This window comes from Phaseolus vulgaris, chromosome 11 (assembly GCF_051622355.1).
Source record: "Phaseolus vulgaris cultivar YP4 chromosome 11, ASM5162235v1, whole genome shotgun sequence".
Classification (NCBI taxonomy): domain Eukaryota; kingdom Viridiplantae; phylum Streptophyta; class Magnoliopsida; order Fabales; family Fabaceae; genus Phaseolus; species Phaseolus vulgaris.
In genome coordinates, this window is record NC_143508.1 from 303,873 (window position 1) to 328,625 (window position 24,753).

At 32.6% G+C, this 24,753-nt stretch overlaps 4 protein-coding genes across 7 annotated transcripts; all 4 read right to left on the minus strand.

Moving 5' to 3' along the window:
• Window positions 1-837: 837 nt before the first annotated feature.
• LOC137822955 (RNA-binding (RRM/RBD/RNP motifs) family protein) lies at window positions 838-6,179 on the minus strand. 2 transcript variants are annotated; one of them, XM_068628101.2, is made up of 6 exons: window positions 5,548-6,179; window positions 5,098-5,230; window positions 4,325-4,463; window positions 3,708-3,744; window positions 2,197-2,485; window positions 838-2,120 (listed from the first exon to the last, which is right to left on the minus strand). In XM_068628101.2, the coding sequence occupies exons 1-6, from the start codon at window positions 5,728-5,730 to the stop codon at window positions 2,095-2,097; spliced, it is 807 nt and encodes a 268-aa protein (XP_068484202.1). In that variant the 5' UTR covers window positions 5,731-6,179; the 3' UTR covers window positions 838-2,094. The 2 variants fall into 2 exon arrangements, with proteins under 2 accessions (XP_068484202.1, XP_068484131.1); XM_068628030.2 differs by having other exon boundaries at window positions 838-2,100; window positions 5,548-6,167.
• Window positions 6,180-14,434: 8,255 nt separating this feature from the next.
• Window positions 14,435-16,975, minus strand: RAD52-1 (cobalt ion binding protein). Of its 3 annotated transcripts, none has more exons than XM_068635973.2 (4): window positions 16,517-16,975; window positions 16,393-16,430; window positions 16,211-16,305; window positions 14,435-14,847 (listed from the first exon to the last, which is right to left on the minus strand). In XM_068635973.2, the coding sequence occupies exons 1-4, from the start codon at window positions 16,780-16,782 to the stop codon at window positions 14,704-14,706; spliced, it is 543 nt and encodes a 180-aa protein (XP_068492074.2). In that variant the 5' UTR covers window positions 16,783-16,975; the 3' UTR covers window positions 14,435-14,703. The 3 variants fall into 3 exon arrangements, with proteins under 3 accessions (XP_068492074.2, XP_068492079.2, XP_068492076.2); XM_068635978.2 differs by having other exon boundaries at window positions 16,388-16,430; window positions 16,517-16,938; XM_068635975.2 differs by lacking the exon at window positions 14,435-14,847 and adding an exon at window positions 15,444-15,634 and having other exon boundaries at window positions 16,517-16,938.
• Window positions 16,976-17,917: 942 nt separating this feature from the next.
• LOC137822413 (GDSL-like Lipase/Acylhydrolase superfamily protein) lies at window positions 17,918-20,082 on the minus strand. Its single transcript, XM_068627302.2, has 5 exons — window positions 19,787-20,082; window positions 19,269-19,396; window positions 18,875-19,117; window positions 18,515-18,770; window positions 17,918-18,261 (listed from the first exon to the last, which is right to left on the minus strand). Exons 1-5 carry the CDS (start codon window positions 20,037-20,039, stop codon window positions 18,041-18,043), a joined length of 1,101 nt encoding a protein of 366 aa, XP_068483403.2. The 5' UTR covers window positions 20,040-20,082; the 3' UTR covers window positions 17,918-18,040.
• A 2,698-nt stretch (window positions 20,083-22,780) lies between these two features.
• Window positions 22,781-24,041, minus strand: LOC150022936 (uncharacterized). Its single transcript, XM_090296939.1, has one exon. It carries the CDS (start codon window positions 23,941-23,943, stop codon window positions 22,987-22,989), a length of 957 nt encoding a protein of 318 aa, XP_090153065.1. The 5' UTR covers window positions 23,944-24,041; the 3' UTR covers window positions 22,781-22,986.
• Between the last annotated feature and the right edge of the window lie 712 nt (window positions 24,042-24,753).

Below are 24,753 nucleotides of genomic sequence, written 5' to 3' on the forward strand. Positions count from 1 at the left end.
ACAATTTCACTAATATGCTACCATAATTACAATCATAGCTTAAGAAGTAACGTTTACTAACGCATAATGTGTAATTTGTCACATCTTGGGCTCACGTCAATACATGTAAACATCCATCAAGAATTGTCGTAAATACAAACCAGGTTAACTCAAACAACAATAATCTTGAAACTGAATCCAATTGCAAAATACCCCAACTTTTTATTTAGATCATATCACCCAATGCTTCAGATTTTTTGAGGAACAAGTTCTGAAGATGATGATGGTAAGAATTTTGAGGTTTTATGGAAGGACTTTAATTTGATCATCAAGGAATTAATTACACGCTAAGATCTTTAGAATTCATATGATGTAAGAAATTATCTTGAAAAAGAATATAGAATTGAAGCAACACATCCTTCTAATATCTTACAGAATAAATTACAAGTTCCATGAAATATGACCTTATACAACATTAGAACTATTAAATTTCAATAATTCGATATAAAAAATTCTGAAGTACTATTTGTTAAATTAATTTATAATACATAATAACATACAAGTGTGCTTTAGATGATCTAAAGCATGGATCTATAATAGCAAAAAGAAGTCTCTCAGTAGTATGCAAAGGCGTTTTGATGAACTACGAGGGTCTTGAAAGGTTTGTTTATGCTGTGTGGGGTATGAAAATAAAAACTAGTTTTGAGGTTGAAGTGGATTACAACAAGATTTAATAAATAAGAGCTATGTGTTAACCTTACATTTAGCACAAAATCAGAGATAGCATATAATAAATAAAATATGTTTGATTGAAGATATGGTGGAAGAATTAAGTTGATCTGCTTATCTTGACATAGGTTGAACAGAAGCAAGCATAATATGAAATTAAAGACATAGTAAAATGAGTAGCAAATCCATTCTGATCCACCATGGATAGAGAATGAAATCCTCCTACTTTAGTATTCCTAATTACAATCCAAACCATATAGGCTTAAACATATAATTAATAGAGAGAGTATGAAGGTCCATCTCAGATAGAAAAGCAGGGAGAAGAGAGAAAGAGAGAGAGACAGAGAGTGAGGAGATTCACCTATGTCCTAACCATGGTTGGTGAGTAAGTGAAGTACCCGAGGGAACCAAAATATCTCCCAGGGTTACATGCAAGTGTTTTGAGTTCTGCATCCATTGATGAAGTTCTCAACATGATGATGAAATCTACTACTTATGCTAAGTGGGAAAATAAAACACTATCCCTCCTAAGGATTAGTGGATTGGGCTTAAACTCCATAGTTTAGCCACATTCAATTTACAGGAAAAACCAGAAAGAGAAAAAACAGTAGTTAGATATTCTCTCCCCTTACCAAAAGGGAAGATTGTGAATTGATTGGTTGGTTAAAACTCTTTTTGAGAAAATTGATAAAGCATATTTATAAAGACATGACTGATCCTAACACTAATGCCTAAGACTAGCTAGATGTTACCATACAAAAAAGCTGGGACATCCAATGTCCATGATTGCTAAAAACTCCTCTTCATGCGGAGGTGATTAGCAGTGATTGGAGGGAATACCTATTTTTGCAGAACTAACTTCATTTCTAGTTGATGAGCTACCTATCTGCAAGCTCCCATTTACAATTTTTCAAACCATTCTACACTTTTACTTAGCCCCCCTTGGGTCCAAGTTAAGAAGACGGTTCTTTGGGCTTGGCCTTTCCAGGGCCAAGCTTTGCTATTCTTTTTTTCCAACAAGTGAGCCAGCTATTTCCTATAGCCACCTCCTGTTGGTTCTGCGGTTCTCCTCAGGGAACCCTTCATTCAAGATGCAACATTTTTTTGAGAAAAAGAAATGCATGACTCTCCACATGTGGAGGAACATTTTAGCCCCTATGGGGGGCTTCTTATAATGCTGGAAAAGCCCAAATGCCATCGATGGACTTTGCATTGTGTTAGTGAAAGAGTGGGTGTGTGTGAGACAGAGCACCATGGTCAGGGCAAAGGTTGATGATGATGATGATGATGATGACGAGAGACTTCAAGAAGCAACTGGGAAGTTTTGACATAGCTAGTTTGAGATGAGTCTCTAGCGATGAGGAATTGGAGCTTGAAGGGACATGGTCACGCCTGCGGCACAGCGAAACACACTGTCAAAGATGTTAGCGCCCCATTAATCAGTGATGAATGGGAATGGCAATGGAAGAAAAGGAGCAGAAACCAAACCTGATTGCAAGGCAGGGGAAGGAGCAAGAGACATGGGTGTTCCATAGTGCTGGGCATAGGCACCTGCTGCAGTGGAAGCAATCGGAGAATACTGAAACAGGTGAGGGGCATAGTTCACGCCGTAACCCTGCCCGGAACTATAGCCACCGCTTGTGCCGCCGCCGCCACTCCCTTCTCCTCCGTACTGCAGATACGGATAGAAAGCTGCAGCACCCGTCATCATCCCTCCTGGCCCGCTTCCATAAACTGGGTACTGAGCTGTTGCTCCTCCATACACACCATAGTAGCTCTGCACAATGCATTCCATTTCTCATTTTTCATACCAGTATTATTCTAAATTTTCAACAAGCATTCACTGTGATCCTATTAAATTAATCTGTTTAATATTAAAAGATGGACCACTAGCATTTGCAAGAGGAAGGGTTTTGATTAAAAAAATTGAGTGTGCAGTGCAGAAGCAGTTGAATTTAGAAGAGTGTGAAAGTATGCATAGCACATGACTGAGAAAAGGACCACAAAGCCGCTTTTGAGTTTGAGGTGGTGTTTGAAGGAAAAGAAAAAATATTGGCGGGGAAAAGACAGCACAGGTAACACTTTGACTGAGCCTAGCCACTCATTACTGGTTTGCTTCTCCCAAGGGAAGGAATCAATTATACAAACACTGCGTATGCATGCGCTTACACCCTCATTTCCGCATTTTGTAGGGTACAATTATGTGTTGTCCAACAAAAACTTCATCCCCACATAAATAGTGAAACCTCCAACACAATTATCACCCTACCCCCATTACTTACTCTCTTCTTTTTACTTCCTTTCATTCATTTTGTTTATTATACATAGTGATATATTAACAACTTATATTAAATTTCAATTTTTACATAAAATAATAAAAATATTTTTTTTCATATAATGAATCACAAATTATATAATAGAGTAAGTTGTCAACATTGATGTATATATTTATGAAATTATGTAAACACAAAATTATTTTATTTCTTATAATCACGGATTACTTTAATTTATTATGCTACTCACGCTATTTAGTTTTTATTATTTATAATCAAATTTAATTTTTTTAGTTCATAAAAAATAACTTTATCGTTATATGACACAGACGTATGCATATTTCATCATTTTCATAATACTAATAAACTCATTATACTTGCAACACGAAAAATGGAATGGATCTTATAGGTTTTGTTGGTACTAGTTAAGAGGATATTTACTTTTGTGATTAGAAATCTAAATATATTTGAATGCAGTGTTAAAGGATAATGATAATTTAACAATTCTTAAAATACTATACAACTTATTAAAATAATAATATTAAAAATTATAATGTGATTATATAAAAAAAATAACTTCTTAATTTATTATTATTTAGGTCTAAAAAGAAGAGAGAGAAAGTTAATAGTTTGATTTGAGGGTGAAAAGGTTGTATGTCCTAAAAGCTACGCATGAAAACGCATCCTAAGTAAAAAAAAGTGAAAGTGAAAGTGAACTGTACAAACCGTAGGGTAAGTGTAATCCGGTGAGTAAGGAGAGTACCTGAAAATAAGTATAAAATAATAACCAAAGAGAAAGGGTTAGAATCTGAAGCATAAGAGAGATGGTGCATGAATAAGAGAAGGTAATAATATATATTAACAACCCTATTTACTCTTAATATTATTATTTTTAATATTTATTTTATATAATTTAATTATAAATTTATCATTTATTATATATATTTATGATATAAAACTGTGGTTGTGGTGATTGGAGAATGTGGAGCCATGGTGCATGTGGAGTTTACATGCAGCACCACCTAGTACTCCACCACCTAGTACTCGACATTGGTCATACATTAAATCTGGAGAATTCAAAGCAGATAAAGGTCAAAGGACGCGAAACATGATTTACAGATGTGCACAGTCCTTTTTGTTTGGCCCTAGCAGAAGAGCACAAGAGAGAGAGTTGACACAAAATCTCTCTCTAGTCTTAGGTATGATGTGAAAAGAATAGAGATGAATATGTTAGGGAGGTTTCGTTGTGAATGAGTTGGCATGCACGTGCCATGATCCCACATTGGAGAGAGAGAGAAAGAAGTAGCATGCTGCTGCTATAAAGAGCAAAAGTAGATTCATACCCATAAACATTATAAGGTATCCCTTGCTGGATGGCATAATGAGGGAAGGTTGCTGCTGAAGGAAAAGCTGATCCCACTCCTCCTCCAAATCCTGTCTGAAAAGAACCCATTACTCTCAAGTTCCTCCCTCCTCCTCCTCCTGCAATAACACATCTCATTTCTTTACTAATTCATAAACATGCTTCACTTCAATATATACATATATATGTCATCAGAATTATGTTACTATACGTATACGTATGTATAACTGTATGTATAAGAACATGTATAGTATAGTATAGTAGATTAGGTTGTATTGCAGTGATGAAAAATAACTAAAGGGAACAAATGCTTTCATAGGGACATGTTTTCTTGCATTTGTTTCCCAAAACATGCATGAAATAAAACACCCTCTTGGATAAAACACAATAGAACTTTCCACTCTGGAAGAATATTCAATCTTAGCTGTCATTTAGCTGTGTTGTCTTCCATTTTTATCAAAGAATATTTCGACACAGATATCATGACTTGGATTTCACTCAAACACACTAATAATTTTCGGGAGGAATATCCATTAACGAGCTTCTGCGTGGGGTATATCGATGAGAATGGTTTGAGAAATGTGAGAGCTAGCATCTTTCAACAGTGACAGACTAAAAGTAGAAGATTTTATGCAACTCATGGGATATCTTATGTGCATCATCTCATGAGACCTTAATTCAGATAAGAACTCAGATCAGATGAGATTATTAGGTGATAGAGAAGAAAAGAGATGTAGATTTATCTATACGAACCATGCTTTGGGGTTGAAGGCTTAGATCTCTGGACTCCCAAAGAAGCAAGGTTGCAGTTAGCTCTCCTACCATCGATTACAGGGGCAGCATCTACACAAGCTCTCATGGCAGCTTCTGGTTCGCGAAATGTAACCTGAAATGGAAATAATGAACATGAACTCGATCACAGTCAGCAAAGAGAATGAAAATTAAGGAAGATGAAATTGAGAAAGGAAGTTCTCCTTGTAAAAGAGAACATGTGATATAGTATATTGCTTCATCTAGAGTTGAGATCTAGGTGGATACTGATATATAATGATGAGAAATGATATATGGACAACTTCTACAACTCAATTTTTTTCTGCCTAAAACTTGCATCAGTTTATGAAATGATATTATCAAAGGTTGCATACTGAATTAGGTATAAGAAAAAGATATATAAGAAAAAGAGATAAAGAGATAAGAACATACAAATCCATAGCCTTTAGATCTTCCAGTGGCTTTGTCAGTGATGACAACAGCCTCCAAGATCTCACCAAATTGCTCAAAATACTTCTTCATGGTCTCCTTTTGAGTCTCCCAGGCCAAGCCTCCAACAAAGACCTTAGTGTATGTGGTGTCACCAAACTGGCCTGCCAAATTAACTGGAGTCATGTTGAACTTTGTGGATCCAGAGAAGCAATGGAAACAGTTAAATCCTCTCTCTTGTTGTGGTGACTGATCTTAAAATCTTATTATCCACTAGCTAGAGTCAGGTGAGCTATGACAAAACTTCCCACTGTTATTTTGTGTTTTTGTCAAACAATGAGTGTATAGAGAAAGAGATCTAGGTGAGAAGATGAGAAATGGATGTTGTGTAGGTTGTGGTGGTGCTTGGTGGAGAAGAGAATGGAAGAGAAGAGAAGAGAAGAGAGAGAATTAGGTCAGAGAGAGAGAGAAAGCAAAAGTTGGAAAAAGAGGAAAGGGCCTCACATAATAAGGACATGAATTATATACAGAACAGCCCCCACCTTCTTCCATTATTCAATCTCAATTTTCTTTTCTCTTCTTTAAGAATATCAAATCTCAAACCCTATGCTTCTTCTCCTTCCATCCATTACCTCTTATGCATTTAATTATATTTATCATTATATTAATTATGTGCCATGCATTTTTATTTATTTATACCACTTACTAACTCTTTAACAATTCAATCAATATATTTTACACAATTTTTTGTTATTCTACCAAGCTTACTCATTTAAAGGAATGTTTTATTATAATTCAAACTGCATAAATCAACATAATAAAAATGTACTAAATTGGGTTATTACCATTTTAAACCTAATTACAAATATATTTAGGATATTGTATAAGATTTAATAGTAGAATGATAAATATAAAATAAAAAGAGTTGTAGGTTATTTTAAATTTGTTGTGTATATATAAAATGACACAAGCAACTTTATTACCAAGAAAATTTTTAAAAAAAAAATTCTACACTCTCTTTCTAACATCTTATTTATTAACAAATAAAATTTGTAGAAATATACATATTTTGGGTGAGTTTTAATCTCTATAAATGGAAGGAGAAATTTAACAAAACTTTTGGTTTCAATATATATTAGTATTTTTCTTGAAAAATAAAAATAGAAAAATAGAAAAAGAAGGAGGTTTTGGTAATTTAGGTTTGTCTCTGGGTTTGGCGAAGAATGAAGAAGGAGCGGTCGAGTGAGAGAGGCAGACCGGGTTTGGAGGAGAAGCGAACCGGTGGGTGTGAATAAGTGTGTGTGTTGTGTCCACGCGCAATGATGGGGGCGTGGGAGTGGATGATGCAGCAACTATTATTATGTTCCTTCGTCTTTGCACTTTCTATTATTTTGAGGAGACATGAGGTGTGGTGTGGGGTACATTATTAGCCTCTTATCTTCCATAAATTACCTATTTGCCCCTCCACCACCTACATTTTGAACCGCACTGCCTCCAAACGGAACGGAAAATGGCGCCAACAGTGTTTTGGAGGGAAGTCAACGGTCAACTCTCCAATGGCGGCCTGTCATTCACAAAACACGCGTATACTTGCCTTTCCACGTCGATCATTTTTTATTAACGCTATTTGCATTTTTTTTAAATTAATATATGAATTTTAATGTAGTATAGACATTTGAAACATAATAGTTTCACATTGTTTAGGAATCTTTCTCATCTCTTCATTTTGCGAGGCATTTTTTAAGGACAAAATTGTGATGGAGCATCGACCTCTAAAGCGGACAATATCTCAGATGCGGTGATTAATCCTAGCGATGCTGTCCAACAATATGAGGTCGGCTGTCCAACAACTTGAGGTCGGAACAATGGCGTCCACCATGGGACTGAAGAGCTCCTTCGCCCCTCAACTAGGGGATCCACTCCCCTTAGACCTCGACTGGGGGCCTTGTTCTCATATGTCAATACAGTCTCACATAGCTTAGGAATTGAGGCCAATGACAGTTTATATACTCTCTCCTCCCTTCACCCTTTCAGTCTTTTAAGGACAAAACCGTGACGAAACACAAACCTCCAAAGCGGACAATACCTCACGATGATTGATCCTAACGATACTATCCAACGACTTGAGGTCAGAACAATACAAATATGGATATAACGTAAAATCTTTAAAAGAAATATTTTATATAATTATAAATTATATAAATTAATAATAAAAATTTATGTATACAATTATAAGCTTTATAAATAAATTCATTCCAGAATAATGAAGGAGATTAGATTCAGCCGTCAATAATATAGTAATTAAGTATTAAAACTGTATTCCGTATTTACTAAGGATAATAATGTAAATAAGCAAAATACGTAAGAGTATTTCACAACCAACTTCACTTACTGCTCTAAAGCTTACAGAAAAAGACATCTCAACTCAATAAAAAAGACATTTCAATTCAAATAAAAATAAAGTATTCTTTTTATCTTACAAATGTCACTTCACTCTGAATTAAAAATTTATAGTGGATCATTTAAATATTTTTAAATACTCCTTTAGTTCTTTTTAAAAATGTCCTTTTAGGCCATTTCAAAGAAGTTAATGGATATAAAAAAATTGATTTTAAAAAAAGTTTATTAGAATTTTATTTTATTCTATTATTTTTATATTAATATATATATATATATATATAAATTAAAGATTTTAGGTGAATAGTAAAACTATGAATGATAACAGTAAGTAATTTCATTTTCAACTTTAAAAATGATTTTTTTTTTAAATGTGACACTTGAAAAGAAATTGAGAACATTATAATAATTAAAAAATATGCTGTATTTAATTTGACTAATGTTAAAGGAGGCCGACTTTTATGAACTGAAGCGAAATGAAGTTTGAATTTTGTGAATGAAAAAATAAATGTAAAAAAAATATCTCTTTGAAACAATTAAACTCAAATATAAATTAAAGAATTTAGGATTAGGGTTGAATAAAAAGTTAATAAGGAGAAAAGTCATACACGACGCTCAAAGAACCAGAAACGTGATAAAAAAAATCACAAGAGGTATAAAAAAAATAACGCAGTGTCTTGTTGTATTTTTAAAAATAAGTAAAAAATATAGAATGAGAAGTGGTTGTAAATAATAAATAGTGTATGGTTATTAGTGACTTTGGAAAGTATAATTATTTCAGAGAGGATAATCATTAGAAAATTAAAATGAAGAAGAGAAATTATTTTTTATAAATTATGTTAAAAGAAATAATATAGTTTGTAATGTTATTTCTAGGAGTAAAATACAATTTATAGAACAAGTACACTAATTATTTATTTTTGTAGTTAGTTATTGGAAGAAACTAGTTTCTTCTACTAATTAAGTGAACTATTTGTCTGCAAACATGATTTTGGTAAGTTATGTTTTACGAGGTTTTATACACGCTTTTTAAATGATATGTTCGTGTTGGATATACGTATTGAACATAACACTTATAAAATACTTGTAAAACACGGTGAAATATCAAATTTAAAAAATATTTATTGAATTTCTGATTATTCTAACACGATTTTAATACAATTTAAAAAAATACATTAATTTTTTAAATATTTAAAATGAATTAATATTTAAAATTATTGTATAAATTTTTAGATTGTTTGATGAAGTGACTTTGACCATGACAACATTACATATGTTTTCATTGTGTCGGAATTTTGAAACACGCGTGCTACCCAATCTCGCATCAAACGGATAATTGTGGTTAATCAACGGTAAAAGCTTAATTATGCCAATCACTTTTAATTAGTAACAGTCTTAAGGAAAATGCCTTGCTTTATACAAATTTTTGGTTACATTGCATATAAATATAATGCTTACTATATTCGTATGAATCTATACATGCACATTTTAATTTTTTGTTAATGTATAAAATAAATAATATATAATGTCAAGATCTAATTGAGTTGGTTCAACCTGTTTTGTAAATTATCATAAACTCCTGAAATGTGTTCTATTTCAATAAAACAATAGTGAGAATATAAGATATTAAAAAAATTAAAAAATTCAAATATTTGAAGTAAATAATAAGAATCATTCTGTTGGTAAAAAATATAAGAATTCTTAAATTTAAATAACACTAAAAAATCATTAAATAAAAATTAATTTTATAAATCAGAATAATTAATCATTATATTGACTAGATTAGAATCATTTTATAAATTAAAAAAATATTGTTATCTAAAATAATTTTTATTATTAATAAAAAATGATAAAATAATTTTTAAATTGGTTTTTAAACATTAACTATCAAATTTATTTCTAAATTAGTCTCTATTAGTATTTTAGAGACTAATTTAAAATTTAAAATATTAGTAGCTAAACTTTGATAACTAATTTATAATATTTTATAAATAATAGAAACCATATTAGATATCAATAAAATTTTTGTCTTTAAAATAATATCTAATTTAATTAATTTAATAATTAACTGTTTTTGTCTCTAAATTTAGTTATTATTTAATAATTTTATTGTAGTGTAATAACATATTCTCTAACTTACTATATGAGATTATTATTTCATTTTTAATAATTTTGAACAAATAAAAGAGAGTATATATTAAAAAAAAATGTGTTAAAGTAGAGTGTTATTGAAATTCTTCTTGAATATTTGATGATATAAAGTTGAGTTAAATAAGATGGGGTTGTGTGCAGTAAATAGAGGGTGAATTATAAGGGTAAATTTGTGAAGGTGTGTTAGAAAAGTGTATGTGATATTGTTTAGCTTGTGGAGCACATATGTGACTGACAAGTTGTATGAATTAAAGTACATTAAGTCGCATAAATTAAAGAGGAATAGTTGCACTCAGACACCCATTTTAATAAAACCTCTTTATGCACTGCTCATCATTATTTCTCCTTCCACCATCTCATTTTTTCTCATCTTCTTCCTCAAACATCAAGAATGTTTAATCTCTCCATATCCAAGGCTCAAATATACAACACCCCAATCACAATTACTAATGTATTCTTATTATTATTTGTAGGGTTATGAGCCTCATCCAATTCTGATGGTTATGAGTCTTTTTTCGAGTTGTATCTAACGTAATACTATTATAGCACAAGTTAAGAGATCTTAATTAATTAGTTTTAATTATTCAATTATGATGAAATCATAACTATTGGCGGAAAAGTTAGGATTTGGTCCATATATACCAGAAACACTCCACAAAAAGATCATCTGATACATACTGGTAAATGATACGCTAATTTTTAACTACTTTGAATGTTATAGGTTTAACACCGTCTTTACCCAATATTTTGTTTGAAACATTATTATTTCAGCTTAACATATTTTTATTTATTAATAATCAGTTTTACCAAAAAAAAAAAGTGATGCACATTAATTACAGTGCACTCTGATGGTGCAAGGATGCATGAGTAACCTATGAGAAACATTTTTGTTTGATGTTTGGTCGAGTGTGACTTAGGCCCACCTCACAGCTCACATGGACCTAGATTCCATGCGTATGGGAATGGGGGAACTACCTCCATCTGTTGCCACTACCATGCATCTCTTACAACCACAACCTATATACCTTTACATAACAATCTTTCAAACCCTTTCCCTTCTTAGTCACATATATGCCACAATTTTTTCCTTTTCAAATCACATTTATAGGTAAGTTTTCGACTTCTCATAGAAATTATGGTATTTTATAATATATAAGTGGAGGAAAACTTCATCATATAAATTGATTTTATGAATTTGAGTTAGACTTAAAGTTCAGTTCTTAATATGATATCAAAATCATTTCGAATCTTGAATTTATCAAGTCAGTCACCCTATAAATAAGTACAAACTTCATCTTATAAACTGTCGATTTTATGAGATTAAATTAAATTTATAATCCACTTCTTAATTATAAATCGCCTTAAGGATGGAAAACCAAAAGTAATTAAATTGGACAAAAAAAATCTAACCAACATGTTTAGGAGAACAAAATCTGCTGCTCAATATATTATTAAGAGAAAACTTGAGACTCTAGTAGAATTTTGAAAAGGTGAGAGAGAATCATTGCATCCCCTGGAATAAACATGTTTCTACCCTTATTTACCAACAAGTTGAATCTTTAAATCTATTGCATTTTTTGTCTGTCCGTGAAATGACAGTTAAAATTCACATTATTCTAAAATCAACTACTAATGGAATATCATATAAAAATCCTCAATAGTTCTCTATTATGAAAAAAAAAGTAGTCCTACTTAATAGATGTGAATGTGTGAACATCCTCTCTAAACAGAGAGAGAACCACTCATCTTATGCATTACAATCCAAAACTATGTGGTCCCATATAATCAAAATCCGACTTTGCGTCAACAAAATTTAAAAATTCCCCCAAGAAGGATGCTTCCTTGCATGCTGTTCACTTTAAAAGTTTATCTAATTAGTTTCCTGCAATACTCACATGACATACATGGCTGAGGGCTAGCTAGTAGATCTTTTACATAGTTTTTACATATAACAAGTTGAGCATGTTTGATTTATTATAAAATTTCTGTCATTGAGGTGAAAATGTTAAAGGTATCTTTATAATTTGGTTTTGTATTGGTTGGATTTGGACGTCGGTAGAAGATGTCACTACTCGGTCGAAATTGGACTATGGTAGAAGGTGTCAACACCTGATCAATGCCAACCAACACATCAAAGTCATTGTGTTCGAAAAAAAGGTTAATAGGTGCTGTGATTAAGCATTAGGTAATACGTTTTTAATTATGATTCAAAATCTCAATCCGACTCAACAACGATCGACTCGTGATAATCATATAAATAATCACAAGTTTCGAAAAAAATATACGTCATCATTATGCATTAATTGCATCAAATACCAATATCTCACTTAAGCGTCAGAATCCCTTTTGCATGCACCATTTAAACTGGAAGTTTGCAAAGAAAAAGACAGGAAAGGAAGAAAAGAAAGTTGTTCAATGAGATGATGAACAGAACGAAACGACTGACCGACCGAAGAGAAAGATAATAGTTCTCTCAATCTTAATCCGTTTGAGAACAGATTTAGTTAGGTTTAGTTATGAATGCAACAATTATGTTTGTAGTTAGTGAGTGTGTGTTTGAAGAAATGATTAGTGAAAATGGTGGAAAGGTGATTGTGAGAGATAGAGATGGAGGGAATGGCAGTGTGGTGATATAAGAGAAGAAAGAGGGGTGTTGTTTATGTTGGGAGGGTAGAAGAAGAAAAGATAATGAGAATTGGGATGTGGGGTACTCGTAGCTGTCTCCAACTTTAGGTTTAGGACTCACCACAGAAGAAAAAGAAAAGAAAAGAGATAATTGTACAGCCAAAGACCAAGCCAACCCATTACAGCACACACCAACTATTCTAACTTTTCTTTTCTCTCAATTTTTCAAACAACCTAAATAACTCTATTCATACTTCTCTTCAGATCTCTCTCAAATAAATCACATAATTATTCATAACACATAAACATCATGATTTGATTTTGCTGTGTACATTCATATATCATTTACATTTCATACATACTATTTATTGTTAAACATAAAGGTAGCTAAGTAACTTATTATTATATTTCAAAAGATTATATATTTTGACCATATAATTAAGTAAATAATATGTTATAATAAGGAGGTTGGAAGAAGCTATATATATGTTACTGGGCAGCGTGGAACTTTAATTATGGAAGCTACTTTTAAAACTAATGGTAAAGTTAGTCAAGAATTGTGTTTTTGTGAAGAAAAAGTTTCACAAATATTTTATACAAATTAATGAAAGAGATAAGAAATCAGAAATAGGAGAAGAGATTTTTTTTTTTCCCCAATTTTATAGAATTGACTTCCATTGGAGTGCATTATTCATTAAAAAGATGAAAGACTAAAAATAATAAATTAAAAAAACATATAAGTTATATAAATAAAATTAATTTCAATTTTTAGATATAGCGTTTGATATATAACTTTAATAATATGTATGTTTTAATAAAATGATATCTTTTTAAAATTTTAAATTATAATAATCAGTTTTAAAATAAATTAATTCGTAGTTTGTGAGTTGATGCTAACTAACCTCACTTAAATCATGAAATAAATAGGTTAAACTAAAATTGTTCACTTTAATTTGTGTTGCTCTTTTTTTCAATCTACCCAACAAAAATTCAAAATAATCAACATTTATTATAATTAAAAAAATATTAAAGTCCTAAAAAATTATTTAGTATAAATCTCAAAGTTTAATACTTAACCCAATTTTTTTATAAAATAAAGTGTACTGATAGAGTGATCCGGCCCACCATCTTTTATGGGTTGGTGGGCCATTTTACTAGATTTGGCCCATATTATCTTCATAACCAACCCATTTAAAGAGCCATGAACCACAATGCCAATTTTCAAGTGATTCTGGCCTACTTAATGTTTATTGTAAATTACAAAGTAATGAAAGATGGTGACAGTAGAATGAAATTAATACAAATTAAGGTGTTTAGATGTGTTTTCCTACGCTTTTTTTGTGGGTTGAAATTTATTCCCTTGTGGAAAAAGGTATATCCACTGTTCTTAACCTCACTTTTCTGTTGCATCGTCACATACTTTTTTATGATGATACCTTCAGTTCATTGATTTGTTGGAGAAATAGACAACCATGATTATGCTCTTGTACTTTGATCATAGAATATGCTGTTTCTTTCACTTAACTGTTTAAAATCTCAGTGCCTTTGCCATGTGGGGTTTTACTACCACATTTCCCCAATTTATTGTGACATCATTAGATGCAGGAAGAATGCATTATTATATAACATTAGCTGGTTCTGATTTTGTCATTGGTCATTGGTTGGAGTGGATCGCACCTCACACGATTGTTAAGATTTCAAGTCTGAACATCGCACGGCAAATAAAATTTGAACATATTTCACTGTTCCACATCAGATATGTAATAGAACATCAATTCTCCCATAATTGCAGATGTTCAAAACATAGAACCATTTGGTAAACCACATACCGAGATTGAAGCTTAGTAGGTCCCCACCAAGTTACAACAAAATGCTTCCCCTCTGGTACTAATGTAGCTGTATGATCTCATTTAAGTTATCATCGACTAAAAGCAAAAAACAAAACGATGGCCATCATGAAAACAGTGAAGCTGAAGAATCGGTTGACTATGATGAATCTTCATGATAGAGGTGGAGCCCCAACCCGAAGCGTGCACAAGCTCTCCTAAAAGCCATTGCTTCAGCCTTCTGTACAGGATCTCCATAACTTGTGTCGTCTACTGAAGCAGTCCCAGTTGATTCCCTAAATATCTAGAGAAATAAAAGGGGTTTACTTAAGACAGAATCAACAGGAACTAACAAGCAACTGAAGTTTATCTGGTCATTTTGACAGAATGACCATAACGACATTATTTCAATATGTTCAAATTCAGCTACCCAGAGACTGAAAAAAAGAGCAGCAAGTTTAAAACATAAGATCAACGATGATGGTCAAGGTTAAAACAAAAACGGTTGGCAGGCCCTTTTCTCAGCCAAGACTGCAACATCTGCATTGGTCTGCAATTTCTTGCATTTTCAAACTCAATGAAACCTCCAGTTTTTTAAAACCTTGATGGTGGTAAATGAAGTCAAAAAGGAAAAGATGCGATGGGAATTAACAGTCCTATAAATTTAAATTTAGCTCTTGTGTAATAAAACATGTTCTTTAGGTCTCCTTTGTGCCAGTTTCAGGTGCAAAAAAATTGTGAACCAAACCAAACTAGAACTAAAAAAATATCTAAACCAATGATACAATTTTTCAAACTAAACCAATTTAGTTATCCGAAAAGCTTTGCACATTCCAATTCCAGGAACCAATACCAAATTGCATCAACAGGCTACAGAGTAAGGCCATGGTGTGCTGCAAGACAGCAAAGACCTTTCACATTCTGGCGGGGAAAATTGGTGTTATGCACTGCTGGGCAACACCGGACATCAGAAATAGGTGGAACCTCAGTGACCGGCACTTCCCTATGGTGGCCCTTTCATCTAAGTGCTCTGTATCAATGGATCCACTCTATTGATGCTCAATTGCCCATAAGACCTTCCACATTCCACTCTGGGGAAAAACCAGTTTTCAATTATGTTCTTGTTGTAATTAATTGAACCGTTTCTTGATAAATTGTTGATAAACAGGTTCAGAACATCCAACCAGACAACTAGCTCAGCTGGTTCATGAGAAATAGGACAGGTGAAATTTGGTTGGACAAAGCTAAATTTGTAGCATGCTTCGTTCAGTTGGGTTTTCAATGTAGAATGAAAATGTGAGCAGGCACAGTTTTAGCTTCACAGACAAAATCACTAATGTGTTTGGTTCAGAGGAAATGGAAATAGGTGACAAAAAATAAATGTTTAGTGGTTAAACAGAGTAGAAATATTTTGAAAGAAAGGAGAGAAATAAATAGAAATACATGAGAAATAGTATAGTAGATGAAGCAAATCACTTATTCACTACTTTCCCTCTACCAAACACACAAAATCAATTCTCTCCTCTTTCATACTTCTCCCTCTACACAACCAAAAACACCACAAGGGATTTGTTTACTTGTTTTTAGTAATAGAAGTGTTTCCTAAAAGAAATGTAGACTATGGAACAATGATTTTCTTTGTAGAGTGTGAAGTGGTAAGTAGGTACCTCAGCATCAGTCCCATAAAGGGTAACTCGGTAGACGACGGAGACAGACTTGGCATCAGCGGAATAGGTGATATTCCGAACCTCACCAGACCACTCTAGCATTGGATATTGCATTAACAAGGTATCATCAAATTATTAAAAAGCACAAAAAAAAGGGGGGGAAAAATCATATTATACCATACCAGGAGCGTGCAAGTTCAAAATGCGGTTCACGAGATGCCTGAAAAAAAATGCAATAGAATGAATACGGATGAGGATGAAGCGAAGAAAACAGAGATTAGGGTTAGGGTTAGGGAATAAACGAACCAGGGCATGTATCTGATGGGGAATCCATCTTTCTCGAGGCGAGTTCTGACGAGAGAATCAGGGACTTTCTTGTTGAGCTCTTTGAGTATTTCAGAGAGAGGTCTAGAGATTCCAGAAGTGGGAACCTCTTCTTCTTCCATTTTCTCACTCTCTGTTGCTGCTCTGTAGCTCAACTTCGAATATCGCCGATTCCATTGCCCAAACCTAAATGCTCCTCCAACTCTGCTCAATTTTTCCAATTTCCCAAATCCTGAAGCCATTCTCATAACCTCTCACCACTCTCCACTCAACCGTAAATTACTTCTTCTTCTTCCCTAAAACATTTTCTGCAACTTTTTCAATCGCACTGTAATTTACGTATGGGAAATAGTTGCTTTCGAATAACCAATAGAAAGAAGAAAACAAAACCTTCTAAGGTCATGGAAGAATAAATTTTTTAAATGCATATTTATACTCGATTCGGCGAAAATACTTTCTTTCTGCCGCTCAATTTAAATTATTACAAATAAATAAATAAAAAAAGCTTGTTATTTCTTTTCAATTTTTTTGGTTTTCATGACTTTCAGAAAAAAGACTCTTGGTTTCGCATACCTAAGTTACACGCGTTTTTAGTGTATTATAAGTTCATTATTTAAAAATACTTCATTTTAAAAGTGGTGTTATACCCAAAATTCAAGTAAAGTTAGATGTTTAGTCATGGTTTAACGGCTAAGTCGAAGAATATCTCGAAAGCGCACGATTTTTTCATGGCGATAAAGTTTTACTAGAATTCTTCAAAGCAAGTTTTATTATAATTCTTTAAAGTGTTTGTCAGTAACAAAGTTTCTGAAAGTCTGAATGGTTGATTACCAAACGGTCTAACGGCCTTTCGGTAAAAGAGAATATTCACATCACATCACAGGTTAGAAGCATTAATCTCGATGAAGAATTATAAAGTATGATTAAACGATCATTGAGTCTACCTTAATCATTCTCACAAGATAAAGTCCACTAAAACATTATAAATAAGAGGATACCCTCATACTAATGAAATATAATGTTATTTTGAACTCTGAACTAGATCATCTAAATTTACGTCATTTAACTCATTTAACTTGAGTATCGAAGTATCTTTGCAGGTACTTCACCCTCTCGAGTATCTAAGAAAAATAATCGAGATTAAAAAAAGACATGAATAATTCAAAGAAAACATTCCATAGAAAACATTCATTTTCGGATAAATTGTAAGAACAAGCAGATCTCGAATAGATTGTAAGAACAAGCAAATAATGAAATAGCTCAAGTGAATAATGAAATAGCTCAAGTGATAAATAAAAGGCAAAGAAAGAATGAAAACATAGATAATATAGAAAATATGAATGTTATAAATATTGATTTTAACTTGTTATAAGGGAGGCACCATGAAAGCAACTTCCTCCTCTAGAGGTATGATATTGAAGGTTGTGAATTTTGAATTGAGCTTTGGTACATTTAATTTATAACTTTATTTGTATGATTTGAAGGAGCATACATATGAAGAGGAAATCAAATGAGAGCCATTTGTTTGATATTAATAGGATAAACATCATCCTGCGGTCCATTGAAAGCTCTCCAAGCAAACACATAAATGGCGGATTCTGTTGGGTGGAAGGCATCCCAAAACACCGTCTGCTTTCTGTTCTGACATGGAAATTGCAATGGCAGACATGATAACTGTCCTCTGTTCCTTCCCACCCCACAGCATGCTCTATCTATAACATCAAACTCTGCAAAACAACAACAACATTCCTCTACATCATGAACCGAATCCGATATTAATCATCCTGACTAATATCTATTATTGAATTAAGATATCACATATTCTTGACGTATTTATAAAGAAAAATGTTTTATTAACACTTCTATCACTTTCCTTTTTTCATTCCATCCATGTCGCGTGTGGCGACATGGATGGGTGAAAAAATAAGCATAGACTTAACACCGCTTGCGTGGACTGATATATAAATACATATTACTTACGGTATCTGGCAGGGTTGTTTAGGACATCGCCCAAGACATGGTAAGTGTTAGCGTATGTAAAGATAGAATCAGGATGATCTTTGTTCAGTTGCTCCACCATTGATCTAAGTCCTTCGTTGAAGAATCCAACTATCTGATTAACCAAGTCCACGCATCTTCCCACTGGAGCAAAACCACTCGCTCGAATATTAGGGATGCAACCCAGTGGCCCAATTCCTGCTAGAAAGAACTTCCTTAACCCTAGATTATGCAGTGCCTGCAACATTTTTCAAATCAATTCCTCATCCAAAACTAACCAATTTTTCAACATGCTACAAGCACAAACACTACTAGATATAAGAGATGTTCGATTCAATTTACCAAAATCTGTTGCCCAAAATTGTTAACAAGAAGATTGCCGAACTGCTGGGCACTGTAATTGAAACTGGAGCGATATAAGGCTGGCATGAGGTAGTTATTGAGGTAGTCATTGTTTCCGGTTACCACAACTGCTATAGACTTGGCTAAGAACTGATCCATTGCAATAGGGTTCGTCATTGATCTATACTGATTCAAAGTGGTCTGAAAGTTCTGGATTTGCTGGTTCATGCTAAACCGATCACCCTGCATCACCATCATCATACTGCACCCTTTAGACACCAGGCATATATAGATGAAAAGATTGCAAATTTAATAGGGATTTTTATGGTGGTTATATATTAAAGAAATTCTGTTGATATATATACAGTAAACAGTAAACTCAAAGAAAGCATACATAGTTTCTCCCTGACTCATCAAGAATACCACCAGCAGCTGATGCATAATTGACACCATTGAGTATTCTTGATCCATTTGTGGAGGGGTCTGCAAAAGGTGGAGGAGAAGGAATGCCCAGAAATTCTCCTGTGAAGTTAATAAGCAAGAGTTAAAGAGGAAAAGAAGGGTAAGCTAGGTCAACATTAATAATATTAAGAAGTGTAGTTTAACTTTAACTCAAATTCATAAAATCGGGTTATAACTTGTTGCACCCACTTATATATTACGAAACGTCTTTTCATGAAGAGGCTCGAGCTACTAACAGTCCGATAGTGAGTGGTTTGATAAGTCCAACAAACAATCATTATGATAAATACGAAATGACTATGATATAATATTAAGAAGTGAACTTAAATCTAACTCAACTTTATAAAATCGGCTTATAAAGTAAGATTTCTCAGTTATATACCATGAAATGTGTTAATCTCTAATCGATGTGAATTAGATTTAGAGACGATGGTATGTAAGAGGACTTACCAATAAAGTCAATGAGGGATCTGCCATTAGAAAAGCGACCAGTAGCACCCTGATTGAAGTCGATGCCGTAGGGGTAGAAATTTGCTCTTGCGAGTGTGTTTAGGAAGTTATTGTTGCCAACTTCAACCAATGAATCTCCAAAAACAAACAAAGCAGGCACCCTCTGCGAGTTTACTTCTGCAATCTCATTCAAGCACAGCAGCAGTAGCAGCATTGCTGCCACTGATGCTTTTGCATGTTCCCACAACCCCATGTTCCTCACTAGAATTCTCAACAAAAGATGAGTGAAAAGTGAAGACTTATAAGGTTATTGAGCACAATATATAAGGTCGGGTATGCAAAAAGCCAAGCCATTAAGTGTGTGCTGGCGTGCCTCACTCACGTTTTTGGCTTCTCTCGTAACAAACGTTTACCATTTTCATATCATCTTTATGGTAACCAGAGTTTTAGTGTGTGTTGTACTCAAATGTCATGCATGCTATCTATGAAAAAAAGACTGAAAAAAAAAAGTAAGGACGGGAATTGCGTGCGGTGAGATAACTTTTTATGCTTTTGTAACTCATGAAACTGAAGAAATCAATAAGTAGAAAACGTGTGAAATGATTTTTTGTGAAACTGATATGCATTAGAAGGTTACGTTAAAGTGGTGTGTAGCTGGCTAGATTAGTTTATTCATTTAATTATATTTATCATTATATTAATTATGTGCCATACATTTAATCTTATTCATACTTTAACATCACTTATTAACTCTTTAACAACTCAATCAATATATTTTACACAATTTTTGTTCTAAACAAGGTCACCATGGAAGCTTGTTAAAACACAATTGTACCAAGCTTACTCATTTAAAGGAATATTTTATTATAATTCAAAATACATAAATCAACATGGTAATGTCACCAGCTCAACCCGAGATCATGGTTAAAACTCTTTGTGGATTGTTTTAAGTAAAATTTAATTCTACAACCCCACATAATAAGTAATAAGTAAAAAAATCAGTATACAACTCTTCATATGTAACTCCAAAGAACCATGTCACGACTCTTTTTTTATTAAAGTTACTAATACTATTATTTTAATAATTTTTATATTATTTAATTATAAATTTAACAATTATTATATTTTACTTTTATTAAAATTATCACATTAAGAAAACTTTTTGCATTATCAAACTATAAGTTTTCAATTTCAAAATTACTTTATATTAATAAAAAATATAATTATTTGTTCAATTGTAACTTTTGTTTTAAGATTTGTCATCATTTTACATTCATAACTTTTTCAACAACTATATAAAATGTTATTTTACTCTATTACTTCATTTATATTTATTATTATTATAAATTCCCACTTTTATCTTTAACATAATCTATACCTATATATAACTATATATAATTCCTCCATAACTGTTTCTTATATAAATCTATATTTCATAACTGTTTTTTATATATATAACTATTTTTTATATATTATTTTTAGTTATTTTGTAAATATTAAAACAGTTATCAGAATAGAGTGTTTTTAACGTAAAACAATTTTAAACTTAGTTTTTTGAAATATATTTTTATTTCTTCAGTTTTCACTCACACTTTTCTTTTTCAATTTGAATTTATATTTGAAATTTTTATTATCATTTTTCTCTCCTCCCTCTTTCTCATTTTATCTCTTCTTTCAGATCACTTCTATTAGATAAAAAGATTTATAAGAGTAAGAAGAAGAGCACGCATCCCACGTTAGTATCTGTAAGTTTACTCATTTTTATTTTCATTTTCGTACCGAAGGTGAAATACTACACAGATACAGAGTTATCTTGATATCATTTTTGATGTGGACATCGTCGGAGAGGATGAATGCGTTTCGAATATGACATTCTTGCGGAAAGATGAAAGAAATTATAAAATAAATATTTTCTTAAGGTTTGTTACGGAGTTTCTCATATTATTCTTCTTCTTTTTTTTCTTTTTAATATTATATTTCTCTTTTTTTAGTTTTATATTAGTAAAAACAAATCAAAATTAGTGATTCACAAGAATGATGACTTAATTTCTTAAGCTACAAAATTAACTTGACATCATTGTTGATGTGGACATGGAAAGATGAATGTTTTCTGAACATTCTCTAGAAGAAAAAAATTAGAAAATAAATATTTTTTTAAAGTTTGTTACAGATTTCTTATCTTATTATTTTTTTCTTTTCATTATTATATTTCTCTTATTAAAATAGTAGATTAAAACTCATAAATATAATATTTGATATTTAAAAAATATAAATACACACAGTATAGTAATAACAAAAAAAAACGGATGCACAAGCGCTTTACCGCCTATGTTTCCGTAGTTTTTATAACGCGTTTTAATAATAAAATATTATCATAGTTAATAATGATCGAATGTCTCATTTAGTAACGTGACCAAATATTCTTTCGATTGGAAGATTAAACATCAGACAACGAAATAGTTAAGTCTAATTTTTAAAGAATTATAACTAAACTTGAGTACAATGAAATTAGTATAAAATGGCAAGGATTGCATTTTATACTTTTCCGAAGTAAAACGGAGAGTGTTAAAAGAAATACAGAGTAACACTTGATTATCAGGTGGGTGGTAATATTTAAAAACCTGAACAGCAAAACATGTACATTTAACAACTTCATAAATTATAACTATAATTATATTTATTTTTTAAAATTCAAAATATTACTATATTATTGTAATCGATTGTTAAATGTATGTGTTTTTCATTTTAGTGTCAGAAAAACTTAAACTTTATCATCATATAGATACGAATGACTACAAACTGCAATGAAAATCATAATCAAATTGTTACATATAAACTGAGTTGAATGAACTAAACCCTGGGTCGGATTTTTTAAGATAATATATTATTTTAATTAATTTATAACTTTGTTATTTTTTTAGCTTTTAACCATTTTAATATATTATAATCAATATTGAACATAACCAAATCAGATAATCCTAACATATAAAAGGATTAGGAAGGAAACTTGAACATATATTAGAGAACATATAAAAGAGAAAGACAAATTAGCTGCACTAAACAGTCATAACCATGTTTTACCAAAACAAATCGGATCCTCAAACAAGATCCGAATGGCTACTACCCTAAACAGTCATAACTATGTTTTTCAAAAGAAGTCGGATCCTTTACTAGATTCGACCCGAATAGCTTTCAAGATTTCATACTAAAAAATCTTCAAACCCTTCCGGCCACCACCTTGGCCGCGGAAATTCAATCCCACAAGCTTGGGCGACTTCTAACAAACTCATTTCATCAAGAACATCATCCTTTTCGTTACTACATTCTGCAAGAAATTTCAACACATCAAACACATTAATTTTCACCTTACATTTCCCAGATTCCTCTGCATTCTTCGATGGACCAATCGTTGAGGGTGGCAACCCAGAAGGCAGCACCGATTCCTTGTCGCTCTGCTTCTTTCCAGAATCTTCCAAACTTGACTTGCTCCCCTCACCACTGCGTGCCACATTCTGGGATTCACATAAACCAGAGTTCCCAACTAGGGTTGAAAAATTTCCTGCAGAACAGATATTTTCATTAGAAACTTTTTCCGTTTCAGAAACCAGATTCCCCACACGCTCTTTCCCTTTCTGCGATTGAACTCTCACAGAACCCCTTGAAGAGCCGATACCCAGATTCGGCCTTTTCAACGGCGACTCGACCGTTAAATCGAAACGGCCAACACGAATCCCGCCCGAAACATCTTTCCGTGCACCGCGCGAGGGTTTATCGACGTCCATTTCCCGCGTCAGCTGAACTCCCGAATGCCCTAAACCAGAACCCATCCCCAAACCAACAGCCTTCGACCGCTTGCAGAAATCGACGAACCGCGAAGTCCGAGCGCTAACATCGCCTTCTGTGGCGACCCGCGGCTGGTCACAGAATGCGGCGATCGGGGTGTTCCGCGGCGGCGTGTGGGAAACGGTTACAGGAGCGGGGTTCTGAGAAGCGGGCGGCGACACCGTGACGATGGCGTTGGAGTGCGGCGCGGAGTCGGAGGAAGAGTGGGGACTGTGTTCTCCGAGAGAAAGATCGCGCAGTAGTGATTCCTGCGACGAGGAAATATGGGCATGATCGAACAGAAAGTTGTAGGGATCCGGCATTTGATTCGCCATGGCTTCTCACACCGCAGAGGAAGAAAGAGATAACTTCACTTTCTCTGCAACCAAGGTTTTATATAGGGTTTGTGGAAGAAGACGGTTCACATTCCAATTCTGATTTATTCTTATTTGAAAAAAAAAAATGTGAGAATAATAATAAATAATAAAATAGAATCATTATATTTAAATCAAGACAGTTTTATTGAATATTTAGATATATAACGACTTTTAAAATTATCTTTGATTGGCGTCACTTTTTATTTTCCGAAGCTTTTATAATTTAAAATTATTTAATATTTGTATTTATAAGAAAATGAAGAAGAAAAGATTCTTAAATCTAGAATTATCTTGTTCTTGAAGGATTGAATTAAAGTATTGGTTTAATTTAATTGAATATTATGGCAAGTTTATATAAAAAAAATAAAAATTGTTAGAAATTCAAATTTTGAATGCCAGCTAAATTGAGTGTAGAGGTAAATAAATAAAAAGGTGAAATGATGACCATTGCCATTGGAAACAGAAAACCTTTCAGTTGTCTCCATCACCTCCAATTTTCATTCATCTTTTTCCCGCCAAAAGCTTAAGAAGTAACTATTTTGATAATTCCTTCTCTCTTTCATTTTATTTTTATTTTTCTTTATCTTTTATCAAAATAATTATGATTAGACTATTCACTGTACAGTATGAATGACTATTCTATAATAAATGATTTTAATCATTACATCTATAATCTCCCGAAAGTAAACAAATAAAAGAAGAAAAATAAAAAGCTATATTAGAACAATAAATTAGAAAAAAATAGAAAAAATATGTGAGTTTTTTTGC